This window comes from Haliaeetus albicilla, chromosome 1 (genome assembly GCF_947461875.1).
Source record: "Haliaeetus albicilla chromosome 1, bHalAlb1.1, whole genome shotgun sequence".
NCBI classification, from domain to species: Eukaryota; Metazoa; Chordata; class Aves; order Accipitriformes; family Accipitridae; genus Haliaeetus; species Haliaeetus albicilla.
Window position 1 is genome coordinate 39,675,387 of NC_091483.1, and position 26,841 is coordinate 39,702,227.

Below are 26,841 nucleotides of genomic sequence, written 5' to 3' on the forward strand. Positions count from 1 at the left end.
TAGGTAAGATCACTGAGCAGTTTGATTCAGAGAAATCTTAAATGTCATCATTTGAAAACTGTGGCAGACATACCATCTTCTGTTGTAATCCTGTCAGAGCTCAGAAACTAAGCAGGCTTGATCTCAATAAGTAATTTGCTTCATGTCACTTTTGCAAGTAGTAGTACTGGTGATTTTACAGGTGGGTAGCAATTTTCTTTTTGAGTCAGCACTGAATCAATACCTTGATACACTTCTGGAAATTTTTTTATTAATTATTATTATTTTTAAAAATATTATAAATGCCAGTTGAGCCAAATTCCCAATAGGTAATTATGTCCTACCTATCTTAATTCTTCCTCCTGGGATGCTTGGGAGGGAGGGGCAGAAAGGGTTTCTTTTTTTGGAGTTTAAGCAATTGTGCCTCTCTGTTCAGTGAAACAGACTCTTCGATATCAAAGCACTTTTGTTACTGGTGACGTGGCCTTCCTATTTAATGTCCTGATTTGAAAGTCAGGGCTGTGAGCCACAGGAGGCCTTTATTAACAAAACATCTTTCTCATGCTTTTAAGAAGGACTAACCACTTAATGTGGAACACATTAAGTCTAGTAGGATAGCAAAAGCATTGCAAAATGACCTGGACAAGTTGGAAAAAATAAATATGTAACTAGTAGTAAAGCATTCAGAAGTGATGCTGGTTTTCATGAGGCTGAAGGAATGTATACTGCAGGAAAAAAAATGAGAAGCGTAAGTCTATAACTGTCCACAAAAATCAAACTGCAATTTTTTCATGCACCAGTCAGAAATTAACAGCACAAGCTGAATTTGCTAACAATACAGAAATACAGAGTGGAGACATAACCTGCATCTCTACATATAAATATACAGAAAAGAACAGAAAAAATAGTGAATTTGAACTGAAAAGAAAGGGTTGAGGAAGAAATATGCTATGGTAGTGAAAAAAGATGCTTACAAAAATTCTGGTCGGCTTATAACACAATAGATCAAATAGCTTTCCTGTAATTTTAAAATACAGGGAAGATGGGCAAGAGTGAAAAGAAAGATAGGTGTGATAGAAGTTTTGGTGTCCCTGAAAAAAAGAGTACAGGTTACTATAACAGGAGGACAATAATAAACAATGTTTGTATTAATAATATGATAGAAAAATCAAGATGTATCTAAAAGACAGCTTGCTGAAAGCAGAACAATAATATAAATGAAATGGCTAGCTCTGTACCTTCCTTAAATGTTTCCATGTTTCTACAGGATCTGCTAATTAGTATTTAATACAGAAAACTTAAAAACAGAACAGGCGGGGGTGGTTATAACTATACTGATAATTACCAACAATAATCAATTAAGTTGTTATTTACTGTCTTTATATTCTAAGTTTACTTTTAGAAATTTCTAAATTTCTAAAAAAAGTGTCACTGATGTATTCTGGAATCCCCAGTGAAATTAGACAGAATCAGCTGCAATGTACAGGAAGGTATGTCTATGGAGAACAAGGATAACAATGTTTTGAACACCTTTGGTATTCACATACTTCAGCTCACACAGAAGACCCTCTTAAACAGCTAGGAGTACCGAACTATCATTTCAGCTGCTCTTCTAAAGATGTGTTCTATGCGCTGTGTTAAGAAATTGGTTTGGAAAAACCAATCAACGCAGAAATCCACAATGTCCCTTTTATTTTATTTTATTTTATTTTAACAGTTTCTGTCTGTAAATGTCAAAAATGTATAATGCTACCTTCCAGGTAGGTTAACATGGCTTGCCTGAGGTTATTTACAAGGATCCTTCATGCTAAGGGGGAATGGATGTACATGTTATATTACCACCTTTCACTGTCCCAAGGCCTTTCCTTTTTAACTTCTGAAAAACAAAGAAAATACTAACAGACTCAGCTATTTTGGATATGATTAGCAGAAACAGCTCTAGAACACAGAATTATGAGTAGTGCAAGACAAGGGACTCAGCTCTGCAAGAAGCAATTACTTTGCCCCACTCTGATAGAAAAAGGACCAGATCATTATCTCAGTAACACTTGAAAGCATGGGAGTAGATTATGGTCCACAGAACATGATTCTGTTCACCTCCAAAATCAACACTTTCATTTCTACTGAAGACAAAATGAAGCACTGATCTAGCACAAGAGAAGAGAAAGCCCATGAGGACCTTAATGCTTCTTCACAAAGACAGAATCATCAGCTGGCTCAAAGTTAAAATAGCCCCCACCATAAAAAGATGTACATAACAAGATGTATCATAAAGTTCTGTGGTTTTATAACATTGATTAAGCTAGAGTTATAGAAGTTGCATGTCCAGATTATTTTAATGGGAATCAGTGCTGGTAAATGAAACCTCATCATAATATTTTTCACTGTACTTCACTAACCCAGAAGATTACAGATCAACACTAGTACCTGGTTTAAATGTGTCTTTACAGTGTCATGAAAACATGATGTACAGTCTAAAGTAGCATTCATCTTGCCATCACTAAAATAAATACTAAAATAGCTTCTATATTCAAAACAAATAAAACATCTTGCAAGTCTTACATATATCCAAACTTTCCCTTTTGTGTGATTTATCCCACTGCTAAAGAGTTAATTAGGACTCAAAATCAGATTCCAAAAAAGGGAAGAGAAAAATAAAGAATGGAAGAGAACTGAATGAGATGATTGCACTGGTGGTCAAGACTTTTGGCATATCTGTAAGTAAATAAAAAAGCATTAGAGATTTGATAAAGCTGATTGTCATCTTTGACACTATTTTCACTTTACTTTCAAGATGGAATACAGAAAAAAAATTGGTATTTGACCCATTAAATAGAAAAGGTAATAATGCATCCTACTTAAAAGAAATACTCTGTAACAGATAAAGGGCAATTCAATACTGATAAAAATAGAAATGGGCTGACTTTAATGAGTTACTGTTATTCAAATCTAATTACTTCATTAAACAAATTCAGTAGAAAAGTTATGAGAGAGATGTAACAGATTGGTTTAAGAGGTGTCATAAGCGTAATGTAAAAGGAAAACCTGCAACTAGGCTGTTAAAGTGAACTTCATATAACCTGGTTGTAACACACAGAATACTGCTGGACCACATAGAAGATATGACACTGCAATTGCTGCATTGCAACCTAACTTTTATTTACTAAGGAAAGTTCAAAATAAGCTGGTTTGTTACAAAAATAAGTTTTTGTATTGAACAGGACTGGTAGCTTTTTGATTATGGTAGTATGACTCATCAATTTGATTTGTTCATTGTTTGACTATGAGTTACTGTCTCTCAAAAAGGAAGAGGTTAGAATCACAGAATGGTTTGGGTTGGAAGGGACCTTAAAGACCATCTAGTTCCAACCCCTCTGCCATGAGCAGGGACACCTTCCACTAGACCAGGTTGTTCAAAGCCCCATCCAACCTGGCCTTGAACACTTCCAGGGATGGGGCATCAACAACCTCTCTGGGCAACCTGTTCCAGTGCCTCACCACCCTTATAATGAAGAGCTTCTTTTTATATCTAATCTAAACCTACCCTTGTGGTGGGTTGACTCTGACTGGATGCCAGATGCCCACCAAAGCTGCTCTATCACTCCTCAGCTGGATGGGGAAGAGAAAATATAATGGAAAGCTTGTGGGTCAAGATAAGGACAGGGAGAGATCACTCACCAATTACCATCACGGGCAAAACAGACTTGACTTGGGGAAAATTAATTTAATTTATTACCAATCAAATCAGAGTAGGGTAATGAGAAGTAAAACCAAATCTTAAAACACCTTTCCCCCACCCCTCCCTTCTTCCCAGGCACAACTTCACTCCCAATTTTCTCTACCTCCTCCACCCATAGTGGAGCAGGGGGATGGGGAATGGGAATTGCAGTCAGTTCGTCACACGTTGTCTCTGCTGACTCATCACACTCTTCCCCTGCTCCAGTGCGGGATCCCTCCCATGGGAGACAGTCCTCCACGAACTTCTCCAATGCAAGTCCTTCCCACAGGTTACAGTTCTTCATGAACTGCTCCAGCGTGGGCCCCTTCTATGGGGTGCAGTCCTTCAGGCACAGACTGCTCCAGCATGGGTCCCCCGTGGGGTCACAAGTCCTGCCAGAAAACCTGCTCCAGCGTGGGCTCCTCTCTCCACGGGGCCACAGGTCCTGCCAGGAGCCTGCTGCAGCACGGGCTTCCCATGGAGTCACAGCCTCCTTCAGGCATCCACCTGCTCTGGCATGGGGTCCTCCATGGGCTGCAGGTGGATATCTGCTTCACTGTGGACCTCCATGGGCTGCAGGGGGACAGCCTGTCTCTCCATGGTCTTCCCCATGGGCTGCAAGGGAATCTCTGCTCTGGTGCCCGGAGCACCTCCTCCCCCTCCTTCTTCACAGACCTTGGTGTCTGCAGGGTTGTTTCTCTCACATGTTCTCACTCTTCCCTTTAGATGCAGTTTCTGTTGCGCAGCAACTTTTTGCCTTTGTTAAATATGTAATCCCAGAGGTGCTACCACTGTCGCTGCTGGGCTTGGCCTTGGCCAGCAGTGGGTGCAACTTGGAGCCAGCTGGCATTGGCTCAAGCCCACATAGGGAAAGCTTCTAGTAGCTTCTCACAGAAGCCACCCCTGTAGTACTACCCCCCCCCCCAAAACCTTGCCATGCAAGCCCATTACAACCCTCTTTCAGTTTAAAGCCATTAGCCCTTGTCCAATCACTACATGGCCTTGTAAAAAGTCCCTCTCCAGCTTTCTTGTAGGCCCCCTTTAGATACTGGAAGGCTGCTATAAGGTCTCCCCAGAGCCTTCTCTGCTCCAGGCTCAACAACCCCAACCCTCTCAGCCTGTCTTCATAGGAGAGGTGTGCCAGCCCTCTGATCATCTTCATGGCCCTCCTCTGGACTCACTCCAACAGGTCCATGTTCTTCTGATGTTGGGGGCCCCAGAGCTGAACATAGTACTCCAGGTGGGGTCTCACAAGAGCAGAGCAGAGGGGGAGAATCACCTCCCTTGACCTGCTGGTCACACTTCTTTTGATGTGGCCCAGGATACAGTTGGCTTTCTGGGCGGCAAACACATATTGCCAGGTCATGTTGAGCTTCTTGTCAAGCAACACCCCCAAGTCCTTCTCCACAGGGCTGTTCTCAATCCACTCATCAGACTGTATTTGTGCTTGGGATTGCCCCAACCCACATGCAGGACCTTGCACTTGGCCTTGTTGAATTTCATGAGGTTCACATGGGCTCACCTCTCAAGCCTGTCAAGGTTCCTCTGGATGGCATCCTCCAGCATGCCGACCACACCACACAGCTTGGTGTCATCAGCAAACTTGCTGAGGGTGCACTTGATCCCACAGTCCACGTCACCAACAAAGATGTTAAGCAGCGCCAGTCCCAATACCAGCCCCTGAGGAATGCCATTCATCACTAGTCTCCACTCAGACATCCAGTCATTGACCACAACTCTTTGAGCACGACCATCCACCAATTCCTTATCCACTGAGTGGTCCATCCATCAAATCCCTGTCTCTCCAATTTCGAGACAAGGATGCTGTGCAGGACAGTGTCAAATGCTTTCGACAAGTCCGGCAGATGACGTCAGTTGTTTCTTCCCTTATCCACCAATGCTGTAACCCCAACGTAGAACGCCATCAAATTTGTCAGACATGATTTGCCCTTAGTGAAACCATGTTGGCTGTCACCAGTTACCTCCTTATTTTCCATGTGCTTTAGCATAGTTTTCAGGAGGATCTGCTCCATGATCTTGCTGGGCCCAGAGGTGAGACTGACTGGCCTGTGGTTCCCTGGGGTCTTCCTTTTTTTCCCTTCTTAAAAATGGGGGTTATGTTTCCCTTTTTCCAGTCAGTGGGAACTTCCCTGGACTGCCACAACTTCTCAAATATGATGGACAGCGGCTTAGCCACTTCATCCGCCAGTTCCCTCAGGACCCATGGATGCATCTCATCAGGTCCCATCAACTGGTGCACCTTCAGGTTCCTTAGATGGTCTCGAACCTGATCTTCTCCTACAGTGGGCAGTTCTTCATTCTCCCAGTCCCTGCCTTTGCTTTCTGCAACATGGGCAGTGTGGCTGGAACACTTGCCGGTGAAGACTGAGGCAAAAAAGTTGTTGAGTACCTCAGCCTTCTCATATCTCGGGTAACCAGGTCTCCCATTTCCTTCCAGAGAGGGCCCACATTTTCTGTAGTCTTCCTTTTATCACTGATGTACCTACAGAAGCTTTTCTTGTTGCTGTTGAAATCCCCGGCCAGATGTAATTCTATCAGGTCTTTAGCTTTCCTAACCTAATCCCTGGCTGCTTCAACAATTTCTCTGTATTCCTCCCGGGTAGCCTGTCCTTGTTACCACACTCTGTAGGCTGCTTTTTTGTGTTTGAGTTTGTCCAGGAGCTCCTTGTTCATCCATGCAGGCCTCCTGGCATTTTTGCCTGACTTCCTCTTTGTTGGGATGCATCGCTCCTGAGTTTGGAGGAGGTGATCCTTGAATATTAACCAGCTTTCTTGGCTCACTCTTCCCTCCAGGGCTTTATCCCATGGTACTCTGCTCTGAAGAGACCAAAGTCTGCTCTCCTGAAGTCCAGGGTACTGAGCTTGCTGTGCGTCCTCCTCACTGCCCTAAGGATCTTGAGCTCCACCGTGTCATGGTCACTACAGCCAAGGCTGCCCCGGAGCTTCACATTTCCCACCATCCCCTCCTTGCTGGTGAGAACAAGGTCCAGCATAGCATCTCTCCTTGTTGGGTCCTCCATCATTTAGAGGAGGAAGTTATCATCAATGCATTCCAGGAACCTTCTGGATTGCTTATGCCTTGCTGTGTTGTCCCTCCATCACATATCTGTATCAGAAATAGCGTGGCCAGCAGGAGCAGGGAAGTGATTGTTCCCCTGTACTGGGCACTGGTGAGGCCGCACCTCAAGTACTATGTTCAGTTTTAGGCCCCTCACTACAGGAAAGACATTGAGGTGTTGGAGCGTGTCCAGAGAAGGGCAACAAAGCTCATGAAAGGCCTGGAGCACAAGTCCTATGAGGAGTGGGTGAGGTAACTGGGTTGTTTAGTCTGGAGAAAAGGAGGCTGAGGGGAGACCTATCACTCTCTACAACTACCTGAAAAAAGGTTGTAGCAAGGTGGGTGCTGGTCTCTTCTGTCAGGTGGCTGGTGATAGGATGAGAGGATATGGCCTCAATTTGTACCAGGGGAGGTTTAGGTTGGATATTAGGAAAAATTTCTTTACTGAAGGGGTTGTCAGGCATTGGAACAGGCTGTCCAGGGAAGTGGTGGAGTCACCATCCCTGGAGGTATTAAAAAAATGCATAGACAAGGCACTTCAGAGCATGGTTTAGTGGGCATGGTTGATGGTTGGACTCAATGATCTTGAAGGTCTTTTTCAACCTAAATGATTCTATGATTCTATCAGAGTGGTTGAAGTCCCCCATGAGGACCAGGGCTTGTGAACGTGAGGCTGCTCCTATCTGACTACAGAGGGCCTCATCCACTTGGTCTTCCTGGTCGGTGGCCTGTAGCAGACCCTCACTATAATGTCACCTGTCCCTGCCCTCCCTTTAATCCTGACCCATAAGGTCTCAGTGGGTTCCTCATCCATCCCCAGGCAGAGCTCCATGTACTCCAGCTGGTCATTGACATAGAGGGTGACACCCCCTCCTCCTCTCCCCTGCCTGCCCTTCTTAAAGAGCCTGTGTCCTTCCACTCCAACACTCCAGTCATAGGAGCCATCCCACCACATCTCTGTGATGCCAATAAGATCATAGCCCTGCAGGTGTGTGCACGTCCCTAACTCCTCTTGGAGTTCCCATGCTATGTTTGTTTGCAAAGAGGCATTTAAGTTGGGCCCCCGATGAAGCTGACTTACTGGCTGGAGTGGCTGGAAGTCTTTTTTTAGGAGCATCATCTCTGAAGTGAAGGTCAAAGGCAAGGAGGTTCTTGTGTTGCCTTCACATCATAGGACCCCTACTCTTTCCCTCACACGCGGGTGAGAATCACGGCAAAGACTCTGCAAGATGAGAGGGGCAATGGCAAAGCTTCAGGGAGGATGAAACCCTCCCAAGGAATTAAGCAAGACCATGCAGATCTCGTGGCAGCAATTCAGAAAGTCACTGAGAAACCTGGAAGCAGGAATTCCCTCTTTCAGGACACTGGAGAAAGAAGAAATCTGTTCATATGAATTTTTAATTTCTATTCTGTTTTCCCTATTAATCCTCACTTTCTTTAAATTTAAGTCCACTAGTTTACACCCTAATAAAATTTTTTGAGGTTTTTTTACTTTTAAGAGTTATTGTCTTTGGGGAGCAGAAAACAAGATTGAGGCATATTTCCCTGACATTTCTGGCTCACCTGGGATTCTGTCATAAATACAAACACAAATACAGTTCTTGGCAGACAGGGCATTTATATTTATGACCATTGCCTTAAAGTCACAACTATGTCATACTAAGAACAATTTAACCACGCATAAAGACAAGTTTGTGTGTAGGTCCACACTATCCCATGGGAGAAGACAATGTGAAAGGGAATAATTCATGAGGTTATCCTGAGAAGTTTCTTCAGAATCAAAAAAAGGATGAAAAGTTGGAAAGAAAAGAAGAGGGCAGATGTCAGGAGTCCTTTCTAGGAAATGTGCTTAGCATTTTGGACAACCTGAAAACATTTCTGTCATCGATCACTGAGCAGCACTCTCTAGAATGGAAGGGAGAATGTATTTTGGAGGACATTAGCTTTTAATAGCATCTCCATTATGGTGTTTTGGGGTTGTGGTCTTTGTTAGGGGGGTGAGGAAGCAGGGATAACTATATCAATAAAAGAATGCAGACTATTGAATGACACCAAAAAAGTAGAAGTTGTAATCCGTAAATTAATTTTAACAGGATGAACAGAACAGAAGTTTTGGGAGAAAGATAATCTATACTTAACTTCAAAAACCACAAAATGGAAATATTATACGCTTCCCATGAAGGTAGCCTAAAGAAAGATATCATGAGCTTTTACCAAAGAGTAAAATTTGAACTACACTCTTTTAAAAAGTTATTAATTTAAGTACGTTAGCAGATGTTAAACTTTACATGTGGCCAAGTCATCTAAGCAGATCTTGTATAAATGTAAGAACAAAAGGCAGACATCCTGTAAGAAAAGTGTGATTGCTGATAGGTATAAGGAAGAAGCTGAAGGCAAAAACTGAAGGAAAAGGTCAGAAAAAGAATAAAGTAAAATGAGATATAAAAACTGTTAAAAAAGTGAATGAACTAACATAAAAAAAAGTAATATGTATTGTATTTGGGAAAAAAATCTGCTATTTTTAAATTTTCTGTGAGAATTATTTTCTACAGTGAATAATAGGTTAGATAAAACATATTCAAAGAGGTAAGTGGAAAGACAGATAAGAAATTTAAGATGCGGGATAACAGCAGGAAAAAAAAGCCTTTCTAGATGTGTACTAAAATATCAGCAAAATGTCCAGTGATATCAATTCTGTAGTGAGTTACAGCACAATTATATTACAATTGAAGTAAAATTTAGAGAGGTATACAATTTTTCACGGTTTCATTCAGATGGATGCTGATTATCCCCAACTCCCATCAGTTTCAATAAGTGAAAAATCAGCAGCAAGATGCATTACTTCCACAAACAGTAATTATAAGTACCATAAGAAGAGCTGAGGAGTACTACGGACTTCTAAAATTACCAACTGGATATTATCAGTACCATTGTTAATATCTGACCACACACTTGATGGCATTCTCTAAGTTATTTTATAATTTTTTAAATGCACTACTTAAATACAATTTGCATTATCATCCTTTGAGAGTCAAACAGTATTTCTTTAAAATGTCTTAGAGTATATAACGCTATTCATTACTTAAGACCGACTCTTAGCCACTCCATAGTTGACGGCCTTAGACATATATCCTGTGTATTTTCAGTAGATTAGACTATTTTTCAACAAAACAGAAATTCAACAGTCACAATTTGAGTTTAGACTTGAACTCTTTTGCTTCTTGTTGTTGCATTTTTCCATTTGGCAAACATTATATTGTTCTAAGTTTGTCCCCCCCTGAAGCGAATAGCTTAACTCATACTGAAAACTGCATAGTGCAAAAACTTAATTTCTAAGTATGAGTACTTGCTATAATTTACAAAATCACATTGTCACTACTGCTTAGTCTGATTGGTTTCCTGTGTATGTGCTCACTTCCAGTTATGCTGATCTCTGTTGAATTTTGCTGAAGAAAAAAAAAAAAAAAAATCTATCTTTTCAGGTCAGTGCTTGTCACGTTTTTTTCGGAAAGTGTACTACTATTTACACAACATATTAGTCTTGAGATGCACGGATGTGGTTCTTGTATAACTGGGTAAACTAATAATTCCCAGTTAGGCAAACATGATTGTAGTTTATAACATAGTCATAGAAAAGCCTAGAATACATTGCCTCCGGGGACATCTTAAATTATACAAGGACTTAGGGGTTTTGAATGTTTAAAGTTGCCTGAATAAGTACAACACATTCTTTGGTGGTTAAGTTGTGATGTAAACTGGAACACACTATGTTTCGCTCTGCATTTGTTCCTTTGAAGTTAATATTTAAGTACTAAATTCATTTTCCATAGTGAAATATAAAACACCACTCTTTTTTGTCCAATTATTTTTCTTTTCCCCAAAGTTTTATTTTTATTACGTTGCCTGAATGGATACTAAATTATGGCTACATAACAACCTTTAGGCAAATGTGAAACTGTAAGAACCAAACAAGGAATATATGATGGACAAGGTTCAGAAAGGTATGGAATGACCAAAGAAATATGGAAGAAAAAAAGAAATAAACCAAGGGAAGATCTAGAAATAAATATAGAGGGATCAAATCAGTGCAAACAGTGAAATATGTAAAATAAATTTTGAAGAAAAGAGACTCTGGGGACCAATTTAACTCAATGTCTTTATGCTCATTCTTTTTTTTGTATCCAGACTCCATTAACTCTTTCTTCCACCCTTTGTTAGTTTAGCTACAAAGACGTATTAGATTAATATCACCTACATATATATGAGTGCTATTAATTTTAGTGCCTCACTCCATGGATATTGGATCTGTCATTCGCTTTCTATATTTGAATCATAACTAAACTGTTAATATTACAGGAATAAGCTATAACATAACTTTTGCTTAAAAAGACTTCCAAGCATTCCAGTTTGTTTATGTTTTTCTTAAGCTAACAAAAATGATGAATACATTCATCTTCAGAATTATGTGCTACTGTCATTGGAAGCTTTTACTCCCTTTACACTTCTTACCGTATTTGTACACAAAATGCACACAGACATCCTCCCGGCACTCAGGTAACACTTTGCAGACCTTTCTTTTTATGTTTGTGGGTTGTCAATTCAGTACACTGTCACACATTCCTCCTCTTCTATTAAATATAAACAAATCTGGCCAATTGTAGCAATTTCAACTTTGCTTTGAATGTCTGATCACCACTGCAATCTGACTTCAAATTGGGCATCCCAGGAATCTTCAAAAATTCCATACTCGACTCTCTTCCAGCTGTGAGAAGTACTTCAGAAGTGTGCCAGATTGGCGCTGGCTAATAGCCAAATTCCCACCCAGCTGCTTGCTTACTCATTTCCCCTCCACCCCCCCCAGCAGGACAGGGGAAGAAAAGAAAAGGAACATGAATGAGAAAGCTCATGGGCTGAGATAAAGACAGGGAGATTACTTACTAATTACCGTGGTGGGCAAAACAGACTTGACCTTGGGAAATTTAGCTTAATTTATTGCCAACTAAAATAAACAAGTAATTACTAATTTGGGTTGTGGGAAACAAAAAGACATACATTATTAAAACAACACCTTTCCTCCCTCCCTTCCCCAGGCTCCATTTCACTCTTTCACTCCCAACTCCTTTACCCTCCACCTGGGTGGTTGCAGAAGTTTGGAGGGATACAGTCAGTACACAGCAGTTTCTCTTTACGTCTCCTTCTCACCCTTTTTGTCTGCCTCAGCCAGGACTCTGCATGGGCTTGCAAGTCCTTCAAGATAAACCTGTTCCACTGTGGCTGCTGTGGATATCTGCTCCACCACGGACCATCTCCTGCCCCTCCAGCCTTGGACTTCCCTCTGCTGTTTCTCACTCTTTTTGTTCTCTACTCATCTCTCTCTCTGGTGTTTTCTGCCCTTTTTTGAATGTTTTTCCAGAGGTGTCACGAGTGTGGCTGAGGGGCTCAGCTGTGCCCTGTGGTGGGTCTGTTGGAACCAGCTGGAACAAGCTGTGTCTGGCGCGGGGCAGCCCCGTCCGCTTCCCTCAGAGGCCACCCCTGCAGCCCCTGCCACCAACACTTGGGTATCTGCACCTGGCACAAGAAGTTTCTCTGTTGGTTTGTTTTCAGGTTTGGGGTTTTTTTTCATACTCAAAATGTATGTGTCAGGCTTTAAAAACACTTGCTTTTTTCATCTCTGCAAATACAGTCAACTGAACCTTTCAGTTTGAAACTGAGCTGTTAGCTTCATTATTTCCATTCATCATTTCCCTTTTATTTCTCTGTGTCCAGATGCATGTTCCTGTTTCTATCTACATGCCATGTATTATACTTAGAAGTGATTAGTAAGAACTCCAGAACATTACTTATAAGCATCATGAATATTTACAGAAAGCTAACAAATACTGCAGAAAGGAGCTTGTGAACACGGGCAAGATACTTTTGAACGTCAGTCATATGATTAATACCAAACTAACAAAAGCAACAATTATTTAACTAAGAACTTTTCAGAGGATGCTGGTTTTATCCTAAGCCTCTCAAGTTACTTAAAGCTACCATTCAAGCAAGATGAACTTTGAAACTGCCCCTTATTTTACAAAGCACCACTGTGAGGAAGCTGAATTTACAAACAGAACTAAAGTAAAAACAGCAAACAAAACAAAGGTGATGTGTGAGTACAATTGCCACCTTAGAAATAAAAGCATTCATAAAAAAATGAAATAAAATAAACAAACTAGATATTTGATTGTGGCAATATTCACATACATAACAGTTCCAGTGATTTCAGACTTGAGTGAGAGAGCAAGTACAGCTCCCACTGTAAAGTGTCCACATTTATAACTTTGCTAATATAAAATAGGCAAAAAAAAAAAAATATACGCACAAGCAAACACACACAGCTGAAAGCTTGTTTTTAGAGTTCTGTCAGAAGATGTAATTATGTTTCTCATTTTCTATTTTGCTCCATGTTTTGAGGTCATGGCAAAGTTAGGTGGCAAATATTTGCCTTCCTAAAAAAAGATTTCTAAGTTATGCTAATATTTACTGGTGATTCTTTGAGAAGTACCATATATACTGCTGAATATTAGGAGGAATGAGCAAAACAACCAATTTTGCAGTAAAATACTTATTTTGGAAAAATACCTTTTTTTTTTTAATTATTAGAAGATAATGTTGTTATTATGATCTGTTCGTACCAAGCCACTATGCATTTCTTAAAATGTTCATTTCATATATTTCTTTTTTCTTTCAGATGTTCGAAGACTGTGTAATCCTGACTGTATAGTGCTGACTATTTTGGGCTGTGATTTTGTCCTTGTGTGCTTTTATTGCTATATTTATTCTTTTAAATGATTGGTCTGTGAAACATGTTTTCTCTGTATTTAACAACAAAGGTTTGAATACACAGCAAAATAAAAACAGACTGAGTTTGGCAGACATATTATTTCCATTTCTTTTCTTTGAAACATCACGAATATGGAGCTTGTTACATATCACTTTTCTATTCTTTATGAAAAGTTGTGATAATAAGCTGTTAAATAAATTTTTCTCTTACTTACATTGATATCTTCCAAATCCAAGCTATTCAGAATGACATTGTTCCTCTTCCAGATGATGGGAGGTCTCAGAGTTCCCTGGATCGCACAGCTTAAGACAGCACTTTGTCCCACTGTTGCTGCCGTGGTGCTTAGTTTTTGATCTTCAGGCAGACTCAGCTGAACTACCTCTGCGAAAGATATATTGTTTGGAAGATTAATTAGCAAGCAGCTTCATAAGGTTAATTAGCATGCAGTTTTGGTACACTGGTAATTTAAGGATTTTAATTGGAATCAAAGTAAGAAGAACTTCCAACAACCACAGGAAGTTCAGAGTATTTCAAATAAAGGTCAGCATGACATTTTGATTAAATTGACTGACAACTATCACCCGCTAAGAAGAGATGCATTTAACCTGAAAATGAATTTCAGAGGTTAGACTGTAATAAACATGACAGCGTATCCAAAGTCAGACACCGGAAGTTATTTGACAGCTAGGGCCAATGCAGCAGCGTAGTCAGCACCTTCATCCGAAATAAGATGGCAGTACTGCTATAAGACTCATTCATATGAGTTCATTTTCAGAAAAGAAAAATACAAACGGAGCTCAGAGTACAAAACATACAGGACTGAGACTGAAATGGACAACAAAGTGACTTCTGCATTCAGAATATAAAGTTAAGGTATAAGACTTCTTTTCTGGTAAGCCAGTTTTTATGGGACTTTTTCCTTGATAGCAGTGAAAACATGGTTTCCAGATCAAACTGATGTTAGTAATCTCTCACATTTCAGTCTCAGAAAAATATGCATTAATCATAATCCAAACACATTAGTTAATGTCATTTTTAAAAAACAGTGTTAAAATAATTTCTACTATATTTCTCTGGTCAAACATGATTCCTTTTACAACAACTGCAGAAATTCAGAGCCAGAGTAATAAATAGCTCTGTACTTCAATAAATCTCTTTAAATATGGGGTGAGGGGGAAGAAAGAAAAAGAGAGGGGGAGAAAAGAAAAAAAAGAAAACCTGAAATAAACAGAGTACTTTATTGCACCAATTCTGAAACTGCTCTGTCCATCAAGGAACAGAAGCAACAACCAGGATGGACTACAGCACCTAGCAGAAGTACAAAGTACAATACTGTATAACAGCTAAAGACAAACCTGAAATAAATGCAGTGTGTCACCTGAAATGTTGTGAATTATCTCAATCCACAAATATTTGCTGCCTATTTTTGCATTTACTGTGCAACACAGTAGAAACTGCTAGCACTGATAAGGTATTTCACAAGGCTTTCCAAGCCTTGGGGTATTACCTAAAATACCCCAATGTAAAATATCTGTAAAACAGTTAATTTAGAGGAGGGAGATTCAAAAGTGTGTCATAGGTTTTTATTTGGGGTTGCAGTGTGTGTGTTTTGTTTTTTCTTCAAGATAGACAAATTACTAACACGTTTAGAAGCAAACCCACCAAGAATACATTCAAACGCACATTCTGCATGTATGAGAAAATTCAATTGAGAAATTTGAGGAACACAAAACTGCATTTTCACATTCGTAGTTATTATGTGAACCATGGAGAAATTTCAACATTGCTTTTGAAAAGTATCCAGCATTTCTCAAATTAACACCAGTGCCGTAAATTCAAACTCAATATCCTGTGAGAATGAAGACAATTTATGGCATGGTATCTGAAACATCTAAAAAAAAAGTGTGATTGCAATACAAAATAAATTTTATAAGTTAAAAAAAAAAAGTACAGAAAATCCTAATGAAATTAAATTCAGTATGAACAAATATGCTGGTAAATACAGAGTATGCAGTCTTTGAAGGAAAAGTACTTTTATGTTTAGTTTAAGGAAACCTTTGTCATACAATTTTGGAACAAATCTACTTAAATGCAAAAACAAATAAATAAAATTAATACTAGTAGAGAAGTAGTCTCCTACCTTTCAACTTAACCTTATGGCAAGTACATCTTCCCTTATTTTTGATTGCCTCTGGTATTTCATATTGCAAGAAAAATAATGCATTACTTCAGTAACTACCTTTGTACCATAATACAAACTAAAACCAAAGTAACTGAACAAATTTCAAGAAGAAAAAAATAAATTATGTGAGCATGCATGTTCATTTCAATCCAAGGGAAAAAAATTCTCATTTTTCAGGTTAACCAAAAGTTCATCATTATTCAAATTTTCAAATAATCTTTTAAAAATTCAGACATGCATGATGGTAGTCCAGATCTTTAAACTTTCTCTGCTAATCTATGTACTAAACAGCTCTAATATTAATGGAAGACCACTTCACTTCCATGTCCCACAACTCATTTGGACACTCACATAAAAAGAGTGATACACATTAATTTGATGACACTGTATAGACTTCCCTCTTGTGTGATTGCCTATAGGTTAGAGGCTGAACACCTGAGAGTTGTGTTTTCGCTTGTTCTGTGCCTGAGTAAACACAACCTATTAAAATTCTACATTTGTAAGGTTTTTGACATATTAGACAAAAGAGATATATAGGAATTGAAGATCACCCAAATAGCAATTTTTCCACTCAGCTGCTAAAGCATGAAAAATCTCTGGGTTTTTTATCTGTCATTTTTTAACTAAACTACAAAAGGCATGATGTATCTATTCTTTTTTAATTACCAAATTACTTTCATATAAGACACATTAATCCTTCCATTATAACAAAGTAGCAACATATTAGCAAGCTAAAATCCTTTATAGGTTCTTTTTCGTTTCATAAAAGCAATACTTTGTAATTAACACTTTTTTTTTTCCAAAATTCAAGCATCAGAGAGGCATCTCAATATCTTCAGGAAAGAAACCTTTGTTGTTCTGTAATTAAACTCAATGGCTCAATTTTGTGTGATTAAAAATATTAATTTGCTATTTAGATAAAAAAAACCCAAACTGATTCTTTTCTTTTCCAGAAAAAAATATGAGACTGACTCTTTTTTTCTAACTAGATGCATTATCAGACACAATTTGTTACACTAAGGAAAAAGAAATGTATGAATTAAGTTGAATATTGTGCTATTTGCTGCAGTTTATAAAATTTACTGCATCACCAGAAGCATTTCAGCTCCTCTGTTATAGGTAATGGCTCTTCAGTGACACTTCCTGAGACATACCTGCATGGCTACTGAATGATTAAAACTTCTGGTAGACAACTGATAGTACAAATATTTTGCTTCTTTATTGAATTCACTATGCAAAGATCTCAAAAAGTAGATAAATATCCTGATATTCCATTTATGAAGAGGTAATTATCTGTGTTTTCCAAAGTTACTATTTAATTTGGGAAAGTCATGAAGTAATGATCATGAAATCTACTTGTGCTATAGGGCCCTCTATGAAAGATGCTAACCTTCACATAATAAACTGATAGTGCTAATTTAAATTCTTCAAGATTTCAAAGTCTTTTTTCAATTAACTCCAGTATTACTATGTATGCCTGTATACACAAGGCCAGTAACTATTACAGACACTTTTATAATTTTTAATTAGAGTGCAACACTAGAAAAGGGAACATCTATCAAATACAAAATTTAACATGTGTTACCTTAGCAAAGATGGTATTCTGAAATCAAAATACAGAGGGGCATTACTGTATTATTTTGTTGACACTAACAGTTCATCTGATTTTCATTTTAACTGCTTTATTTTTAATAGTAATGATAGCCTTGATAATAATAATATTATTATTCATAATAATAATGTAAGATTATTTTTGCCAGAGGAATTTCCTAAGAATTATATAGATAATTCTCAATCTTCAATACAATACTTCTATATTCCGTTTATAACTTCTATCACAGGCCTATATTGTAATAAAACAGCCAAATGCAAAATTTTGTAAAATTAAGAAACAGTTGTCCTACCTGGAACTGGTCAATGCACTGATGTTACATATTTCTAAGAAGTTATGGAAAAAAACCCCACTCCAATAAATGCACTAGAATCACTGCTTTCCCTCAAAATACTGAACAACATTTAAGTAAAAAACCCCTTCATATATTACACAATTATGTATATTTTAAATGATTATATCTAAGGAAAATATCGTATACAAGTTATAACTTTTCTAAAGATAAAACCATTGCATAGATTTTCTCTATGTATTTTATTGGGAAAAAAAAAAGGACCACCCACCCCCAAAAACTGTAAGCCTACAGAGCAGTAGTTGGAGTAGAGCTTTTTGACAGATAACTCCCTGAAAATCCCTGTTCATGAACTGTCTGCAGCCAGGGTAGAAGAGGCAAACACTGGTGTGGGGGGAAGGGTGTGGTGTGTGCAAAGCATTCTCAGCTGCACAGGGCAGCACCTCTATCAGAGCCCAGGCTCCATGACATTCCTTTGGAACCAGAAAAGATAGGCCTAGGAGCTATACCATCTCTTCTTTCCTTCCTGAAAGAAATAAACCTGGTTCTGAGAGCAAATACTTTTTTTCCGGAGACTGAAGCCATGGCACTGGGAGATAGCACCTGCCAAGCTGACTCCTAGCTTTCTCTCCATGATGCCCTTGTAGAGCAATGATAATTCTTTGAAGTTTAGCCTCACACATTTAATTTTAAATGAAAAAGCAGAGTAAAGGTTTAGAAAAAATGGAAGCGAAATTAATTCAGTTTACTAATACCAACACCAAGCAAAGAACCAAATTTGGATATTGTCGATTACAGAACAGTAATATTACATACAAGTGGTCAGTAGGTTTTACCTTTTATATCTTGCCGTTATCAGAAGCGTGAACTTTCTACTAAGGTATACTGTATTAATGAGTTTATTTGTAAATCCTCCAGATGCAATATCAGTCTGACACACATCCCTGGTTCTTAACTACAAAAAGTCACTGGATACTTTCTTTCAGATAAAGGGGAGAAAGACCAAAAAAAATGAAAGAAACCTATTTAAATAAAAACTAGGGGTATAGTTAGGAGATGTGGACAACAGAATAGGTTACAGACAGCTGTGTAAAAATATCTGCTTGGAAGTAACATAAAAAGAGGTGATTATAAAAAAGGACAAAAGTGGTGAAACCAGAGTAAGTGTTAACTACTGGGAAGACATTTTGAAACATTAACACTGACCAGGAAAAAAGAACTCTTACTGAAGGGGCTCAGAAATACCTAAGATTAAAACAAACAAACAAACAAACAACTAGCAGTTTAAATACAAAACACTCCTGTGTTGGTTGAGAAACGTGTTAGATGGTTGAAAGGGTTTGACAAATCTCCTGGCTGCTACAGCCATTCTGCAAATTCCCCTACCCTTCTTTCTGCTTAATGGTACCAAGTCAAGTTATTCTCGTTCTTCCCATCATGTTTTTTGTTACTGAAGTTACCACTGCATTTGATCCAGCTTGAATTCATCCTTCTTGGAAACACATGAAATAAAACTGTACACAATATTTTGAATGAAAAAAGTGCAATGTATCAACTAATCCATATCTTTTCCTGAAACAGTTCAGTCAATACATCTGTAGAATGAAATTGCCATTTTCACATTGATCTCATCTGGTTCCTCATAGTTACCCTGTGACTGACAGGTCCACATAACTTTCTTCTATTCTGCTCTTTCCAGTACATTAGTTCTCAGCTTGAAGTATAATTTCTTACTATTAACCAAGTATAAGATCTTGCACTTTGTAGCATTAGTTTTCTGCTCACTTTTACTGTGCCAGGCTTCAAGGTTCTTCAATTCCTCTACTATAGTAATCCAACATTTCTCTGTATTGATGATGACTCGCAAATCTTGGTCTTTGAGAGACTTCTCTTACTTTTTTTTTTGTCAGGGTATTAGTGAAAGCATTAAATAAGTTTGCTTCCCAGGTGGTCACTGGAGAGCTTCACTAATAACTCCTTCTCAAAGTGATATTTTCCCATTTCACTGAACCTGTATCACCTCCCTTTCAGCCAGCTTCTTATTCATTCTATGATTTTTCTACTAACTCCCAGTGGTTTAGTTGACTGAACAGGTTCTCATGTCGCATCATACCAAGTGCTTTACCAAGAATGATGAAAGGACTTCTTTTCTCATTGCTTCCCTTTAGTTATCTAGAATCTATGTTATAGACCTACTTTTGCTTGTTGTTCAGTTAAAATTAGATCAAATTAAGACCAGATTTTCTATTATAATTTTCTAAATATTTTCTGATATAAATATCTTTCTGATATATTTCTAAAATATCTTTAGAACTTACTGAAACCAAATGCCAAATCACATCACTCCTACTGAATCAGCAAAGAAATTGGACAACTATCAGATGTCTTCTGTTTTTTTTGCAGTATGTTTTGTTTTGCAATATGTCATATCATTGATATACACCACTACTACATACATCATTGCTACTTTTGTTTTTAAGCTTAAAGTATTTGTCCATCTCTGTCACATGTCCCATAGACAGGAATTTTTGGAAGATACAGACAATGCATTCAAATAGCTTTCCCTAAATAGCTTACAACCTAAAATATATGAAGACATACACAGTGAGTGTGTTCACTTCTAAAGCTTCTAGCACTACATGCAACTCACCTTAGGAAAATTTTTAAAATTTATTGACCAATACAAGTGAAAGCAGCTAAGCATAAATAATTCTGAGGAAGCTATTACAATACTGCAAATGATGACCAATTAGAATAGAGTGTAAGTGCTTCAATTTTCTTAGTTTGCCAAATACTTAGTAATTAAACTGTGAAAGGCAGGGAAAAGGAGTTTTCAAAGCTGACATTCTGCAAAAATATCCCAACAGCAATAGGGATGAATCAATAATGGAATCTTACTTTAAGCATTATTTTTTCAAGAATCATACACTTTGGGTTGTCCTTTCCCATGTAAGTTAAGCTATATCAATATTCTTGTAAGCCAACAGATAAAATAATACCACTGTAGTTTTAAAAAATAGCAGGAAGGGTAGGATAGTGCTAGGGAAAAAAAGATAGTGATATCTGTGCAGTGGTTTGATCAACCTTCCTGTTTTCTTAATCCTAAGTACAATGGGTTGATGTGCGTAACATGGAACATTCTGAGGCTCTAAATTGAGCATATTTATAAAAAGAGTTGCTACACTTGGATTTGTAATTTTTCTGAAAAAGTTAAAGAATAGACAGTAAAAGTTGGGCTATTTCAGTTCTCTCCCTATACATGAAAAAAAAAAAATCTTACCTCCACCTCCTTTGATGGCCCAAAACAGTCTGTAGGGGACTGTACACAATCATAAAACTCATTTGTGAACTTAGAGTACCAAATCAGGCTACTATAGGAGGAGAAACACTAAAGTATATGAAATTTCTTGAGATTAAGTGGTTCCTTACTGTATCTTATGACCAGAAAATGTTATATTGGGACTTTGTATATCACTTTATAATTGATTATTAAAGGCAGGAAGATCTTATGCAACTGTAGACTGTTTCAGTTAATTTAATTCCATTAACAAATGTACGGTTTGAACCTTCTCACATACTTACATAAGTTGTGTGTATTTATCCATAGCAGCCACAAAAACACTCTTCTGAATCTAAACTAATGAATACTATGCAGACTGGTACCCACTATCTAAAATTAGGACCACATCAAGCCTGTATTTATTTTGTTTGCCTATTTCAAACCTAATTTAAAAGCAATCACCTGTTAAAAGCAAGCAAAGAAGCATTTTGTCCATGGACTACAGTAAGTTCTGTACTTAATGAATAGCATTACTTGGTGACTTGAAATAGCTGAAACGCAGCTAGGTAATGTGCCTTTTTCTCTTCTGGCACTGATCCCACTTTCCTCAAAATGACATAACAAAAGCTTTTTCATCAGTGTCATTTTGCTGTTCTTCTATAGCAATTTTAAAATCAGCACACATCACCATTAGCATGGCTAATTTTTTCATTTTCTGCTGTATCTTCTGCTTTGAATTTGTTGTAAACATATTATTCATGTATTTAGTAGAATATTTCAGTATGAGAAGTAACAGAACATGGTTCATGAGTGGCTGTTCTCTAGGGTTTTATGCCAGCAAAGGAGTCTTTCTGTTCCCATAATCCATTTAACAGCACACACAAGAAAAAAAAAAGCATAAATAACATTTTTACAACTCCTTAATGTTTTAGCTGCAAAGCTTGGATTAAAATTCAGGAGGTCTTATTTCCAGCCTTATGACCAGGATAGCAGAGGATTCTACTTTTATGTTACAGCAATATGGTTGTTATTCAAAACCAAAAGCTCTTAAAAGATTTACCATTATAATTAACATTTATTCATCTTTCATCTTTGCTGACAAGAGACTTGAAAATCATTTTTTGTTGACAATTATAATATTGTAATAGCTCATGTTTTTAGGAAGTCCTGTACAAACCAATTCCATAAAGAAAATTAACAGAAACCATAAAAGAAAACACAATCCTGTCTGCATTTATTTATAATACTAGGCAATGAGGTTTAATGGAGAGTGATTGATAGGTCATGCTAGGAAACATTTATTTTATGGAAGAACTTAAGGCTTCTCTGAAAGACAAATGTGAAGCAAAAACCCTACTGTTTCTATTTCCTCTTACAAATATGGAATGCAGTATTCTTCATTCAAATACCTAGAAACATTAAGAATGCTTCAGGTTTTAAAAATCAGGGTAAAGTAGAATAGGTCAGCTGACCTCTTGCTTTAGCAAATTTAGCATGAAATTCTTTTATTATTGCAAGAGCTTTCATCTTCTGATTTTGTTAGCACCAAAAATAACCACAGAAACAAATTTCTTTTAAAAAAATAAAATTTAAAAAAATCAGCTGAAGTAAATAAAAGGACTAAAAAATATATAGATGATTATAACTTACAAAAGTTTATAGATGTCTGCACTTATAAAGTGTTCAACATTAAAGCAAAGTCTGTATTTTTTAATGGTTCTTTGAAGTAGTAAGAATAAATGTAGACTGTGAGAAGTAGCTCAAGAACTTTATCAGACTGAGAACCTGAACAATAAAATGGTAGATGAATTCAATGGAGAGGGGAAGTACTATACAACAGAAAAAGCAATGCTTTGAATCTAGATCAACAGGCTGTAAGTTGACTTGGCAGGAGAGAGACAGTGGAGTGATGATAAGTAGTTTTATCAACTCTGTCCCCTCTAGTGGAGAAAAATTCAAATCAAAGATTAGGAATTCTTAGGAAAGGAACTAAAAGCAAACAAAAACCCATAACTTTGCTCCATGGTTTGTCCACATGAATACCATATGCAGCTCTGGGTCCTCTGCAAAGTAGAAAAAAAAACTCAGAGGAAAAACAAGCATGATAAGGCTATAGAGCAGTTTAATTTTGAAAAATTATCAAATAGGCTTGGATTTTTCTTTTACAAAACAGACGATGAAGGGGGCTTTGACAGAAGTCTACAAAATCATGGCTGTCATGGAAAAGCTGGAAAAGGTATTTATGGCTTATTGTTTCTTCTAAGACTGGAAAGCCATCAAAATAAGCAAGTGGGAGTCCAGGTTCAAAACAGACAATAGTTTTCATGCTTGAAGTAACAGAACTGAAAGAACTCTTTGCTAAAGGATATTGTGGATTCCAGAAGCTTACATGTTCAGGAAGAGATCACACAAAGACTTGGGAGAGTATGAGCAAAGTGTAATGATATTATTCTTACACTTCTCTAGACATTATCTTAAGTCCATGGTTGAGAGAAAGTATTGGACTAACTGGACCTGGGACCAGTATAGCCATTTTTATAGTCTTAATGCAGGCTTCTTTATTTTACATGGAATTCACCCAGCAAATGTGTTTTCTAAGTTTTCTTTACAGTGTTTACATGCCCTAGTTTTAACTAAGTGAAACATGATTTAAGGTATTTTAACAGTTTTAATGAAAAAAGTAATTTAATTGTAATGCAGCTGAATTAATAAACAGTATGTACTACCTCCTGAAAACCATTTTAATCAGTAGGTGAATTGACCCTTCTGATATTTGAAATTGCTTTTAATAAGATTATCTCTGAATGTCAAAGAATCTTTTCTGCACTGCTTAGAAATTACAAATGCTTGTTTTAACTGTTTTTTTTAAGAAATGTGAATGATGGCAATCACCATGAAAATCAGCGATAATCACTTTTTGCTAATTTCTAATTCACAAACTGATAAAACTAAAACAAAATTTCAAAATTCATTATACAGCTGTTCTAAATTTCATTCTTACTTTAATTAAATGAATTGCATTTGCTATGTCCATTGAATCAAATTTCTTCTCAAGACCTTGTGTTTCTCACAAATCTGCACAGCCTAAAGCACTCAACAGGACTCAAGTTATAAATCAGTACAACACAGACTATAATGATTCACTTAAGTCCTTATAAAAACCAATAAAAGATATACTTTCACTTGCTCTGCAGGGCACTAGGATCATTAAAAATAGTTCAAAAGCATTGTTCATGGAAATATGAGAAATTGTTGATTCTTTAAGACTCCCTTGTCATCACATACAGAAACACAGAATTTTTCTATGCAGCTGTGGGCTGCACCTCATTTAATACACCACACAAGATCAAGAATTGCCAGAACTGCAGTATTGGCAGCATTGACTTACAACCCAAATATATTCATCGGGTTTCTCAGGTGGCCACCCTATCATGGTTACTTTGTATCAACACCTGAACCAGATCAGACAGCTGGAGAATTGCTTTATGGACCAGAAATACATGAAATAAGAAACTTATAAAGATACACCATTCAAATCTGGCTAAAGCCACTTTGGAAAAGATAAAGAACTATCTATATGTATTAGGTTTTGCCTAATATTCTTGTATCACTACTACAGGAACACTAGGTAAACCTGAGCACGTTTTGAAAAGTATCACTACTACTTATGGTAAGGATATTTACAATAGCGCAGATAAAAGGTTCACCCTACAGATTGGCTTGTTATGAGAATCCTTTGAAATTGCAGAAGCCATTCAATTCTTATGAGAACTTTTTCAGCCCAGAGGAAAACACAGGCCAAGAAAGTCAACTCATAATCTATATGGCTTCAAAGTCTTCTGTTGCAGGGGAAATCAGTAATCTACTCCCAGAACATCGACAGCCTGTTTCTCATAGACTATTTATTAGGGATAAGCAAAACAATCCAAACTTTGCATATCCTGACTGACAGACTAGTTATTTCTCCTTATGAAGAAGAACAGAATTCCAGCTTTTATGAATTTGCATCTCTTGAAGTGACAGTAAATGAACTGGTAAATAATGAATCTCTCTCCCTCCTGTTTCTACTATCATCTCACCAGACTGAAACTGCCTGCCCAACCTTAACGTATCCTCTCGATATGTTCTGTAACTGATTTTATGCATCATTCAATGAATCCTAAGGGAAATTTCAAAGTTATAGTGATGGGTTAAAATTTGATTTGATGCATGTTAGTGGAATTGCTGATCCAAAAGCAGTCAGATATGGTATCTTATTGCTTTATGTGTATATATAAGCTTGCAACTTTTATAGACTCAATATTCAAAGTCATACAACAATATATTTCTAGCCAATAAAGTTGTAGCAAAAATTAATTTTAAAGTATGTTTAGAAGAGAATCTCAGAGTAAATGAAACACTAATTTCCTAATAACCTACTGCCATTTTTAGACTTCAATCCCATTTTAAAGGCTATACTTAAGATTAGTAAGATACAATTAAAACAGCTGGACACTAAAAATATTTCCAAAAGCAGCAGAAACCACAGCAGTCCAGAAAATATCATAAACCCCCTCACCTAGAATGCTACATCACTGTTTAAGAAAATATGCCAAATGACCTATTCCAATCATACCTGTCTTGATATGTGATGATATGAGACCCACAGCTAAGACATCTTACTTATCCAATCATTTGTATGGACACACTTATTCACTGTGCATCCGTAGCATTGCAACAATTTCTAGTGACATTTTCTTAAAGAGTTGTTCTTGCAGCAATAGTTACCTTTCAAAAATCCATGAAAAATGTGGTTTTGTGTTATAAGATAGGAGGACAGCATAAGCTATGAGAGGCCTGTGCAAAAATAAAGCAGAAATGAGAATCTAGCGGATCACTGAGCTGTATTAGCATATGTACCTCAAATGAAATACATTAGAATTTAAAAAAAAACTGCATGGGCTGGCAACTAATTTTCTCATTTAGTGTGCAACATTTAACACTTTACACTATATCTATTGTCAATTCAGCAGAGAATAAGTGGTTATGTTCAGAATATGGAGAATAAGATGACTCTCCACAACAACAGTGACATTGTCAGTAAATAAATACTGCCCGTGCTTAAGTTTTAGATGTTTTCTTTTAAAAAAGAAAAATAGCTCTTGTTATGCTAGTATATTGTTAATGTTGCAGAATTGGACTAAAATGTGTAGGTTTTTCAAAAACAATAATAGTAGGAAGCAAGATTACCAAGTATTGATGCAACATTGATGGGATGTTAAATTTATTCTCAGAACCTTCTGTGGAATCCCAGTGTTTAATTTTCTGAAGTTAATATTTTTAGATGCACATAATTGAACTTCAAATCTTCAAAAACTGCAGTGATGAGTCTTTGCAACAGTGGTGAGAAAGGTATTTAGAAAGATGTACAAAAGAGCCAAAAACCACAGATGGAAGAGGAAAAAAAAAGCATATAAAAAAAGATACTAAGAGAAAGATTCTGAAGGTTACTTAGATTGAAAGAAATTTTCCATATTACTATTATTTACATTCATTTTTAGCTGTGCTTACACATTCAAGAAAGGAGAAAAATAAATACATGATCTATCCTGTTTCTTCCGAAGAGGGGGGGTGTTCATCTTTGCCAAATGTAACACATCATTCCCCAAATGTCTCTAATTTTCCTTATAACATCACATTAACATCAACTTCCTTATGCACATCACCAAGACTCTGAACAGCTTCGGTTTGATACCTGTATGCATCTTGTCAACTTCTATGCATTTCACCAACCCCTTCATGACATGTTTCTGTGCACTGGAAATTATCTACACCAGGAATGTATATTTTAAGGATTTTTTTTTTTTTTTGTAGATTCTGGAAATGCTGACTACTGTAGT

The 26,841-nt window shown here is 37.2% G+C and overlaps 1 protein-coding gene across 3 annotated transcripts in view; it reads right to left on the bottom strand.

Moving 5' to 3' along the window:
• Nucleotides 1–26,841, bottom strand: part of FSTL5 (follistatin like 5) — a 335,608-nt gene that overhangs the window by 93,785 nt on the left and 214,982 nt on the right. For all 3 annotated transcript variants that reach the window (XM_069786239.1, XM_069786231.1, XM_069786221.1), the window contains one exon: nucleotides 13,811–13,977. In XM_069786239.1, the coding sequence (XP_069642340.1) occupies nucleotides 13,811–13,977 (167 nt within the window). The remainder of the gene's footprint in view (nucleotides 1–13,810; nucleotides 13,978–26,841) is intronic.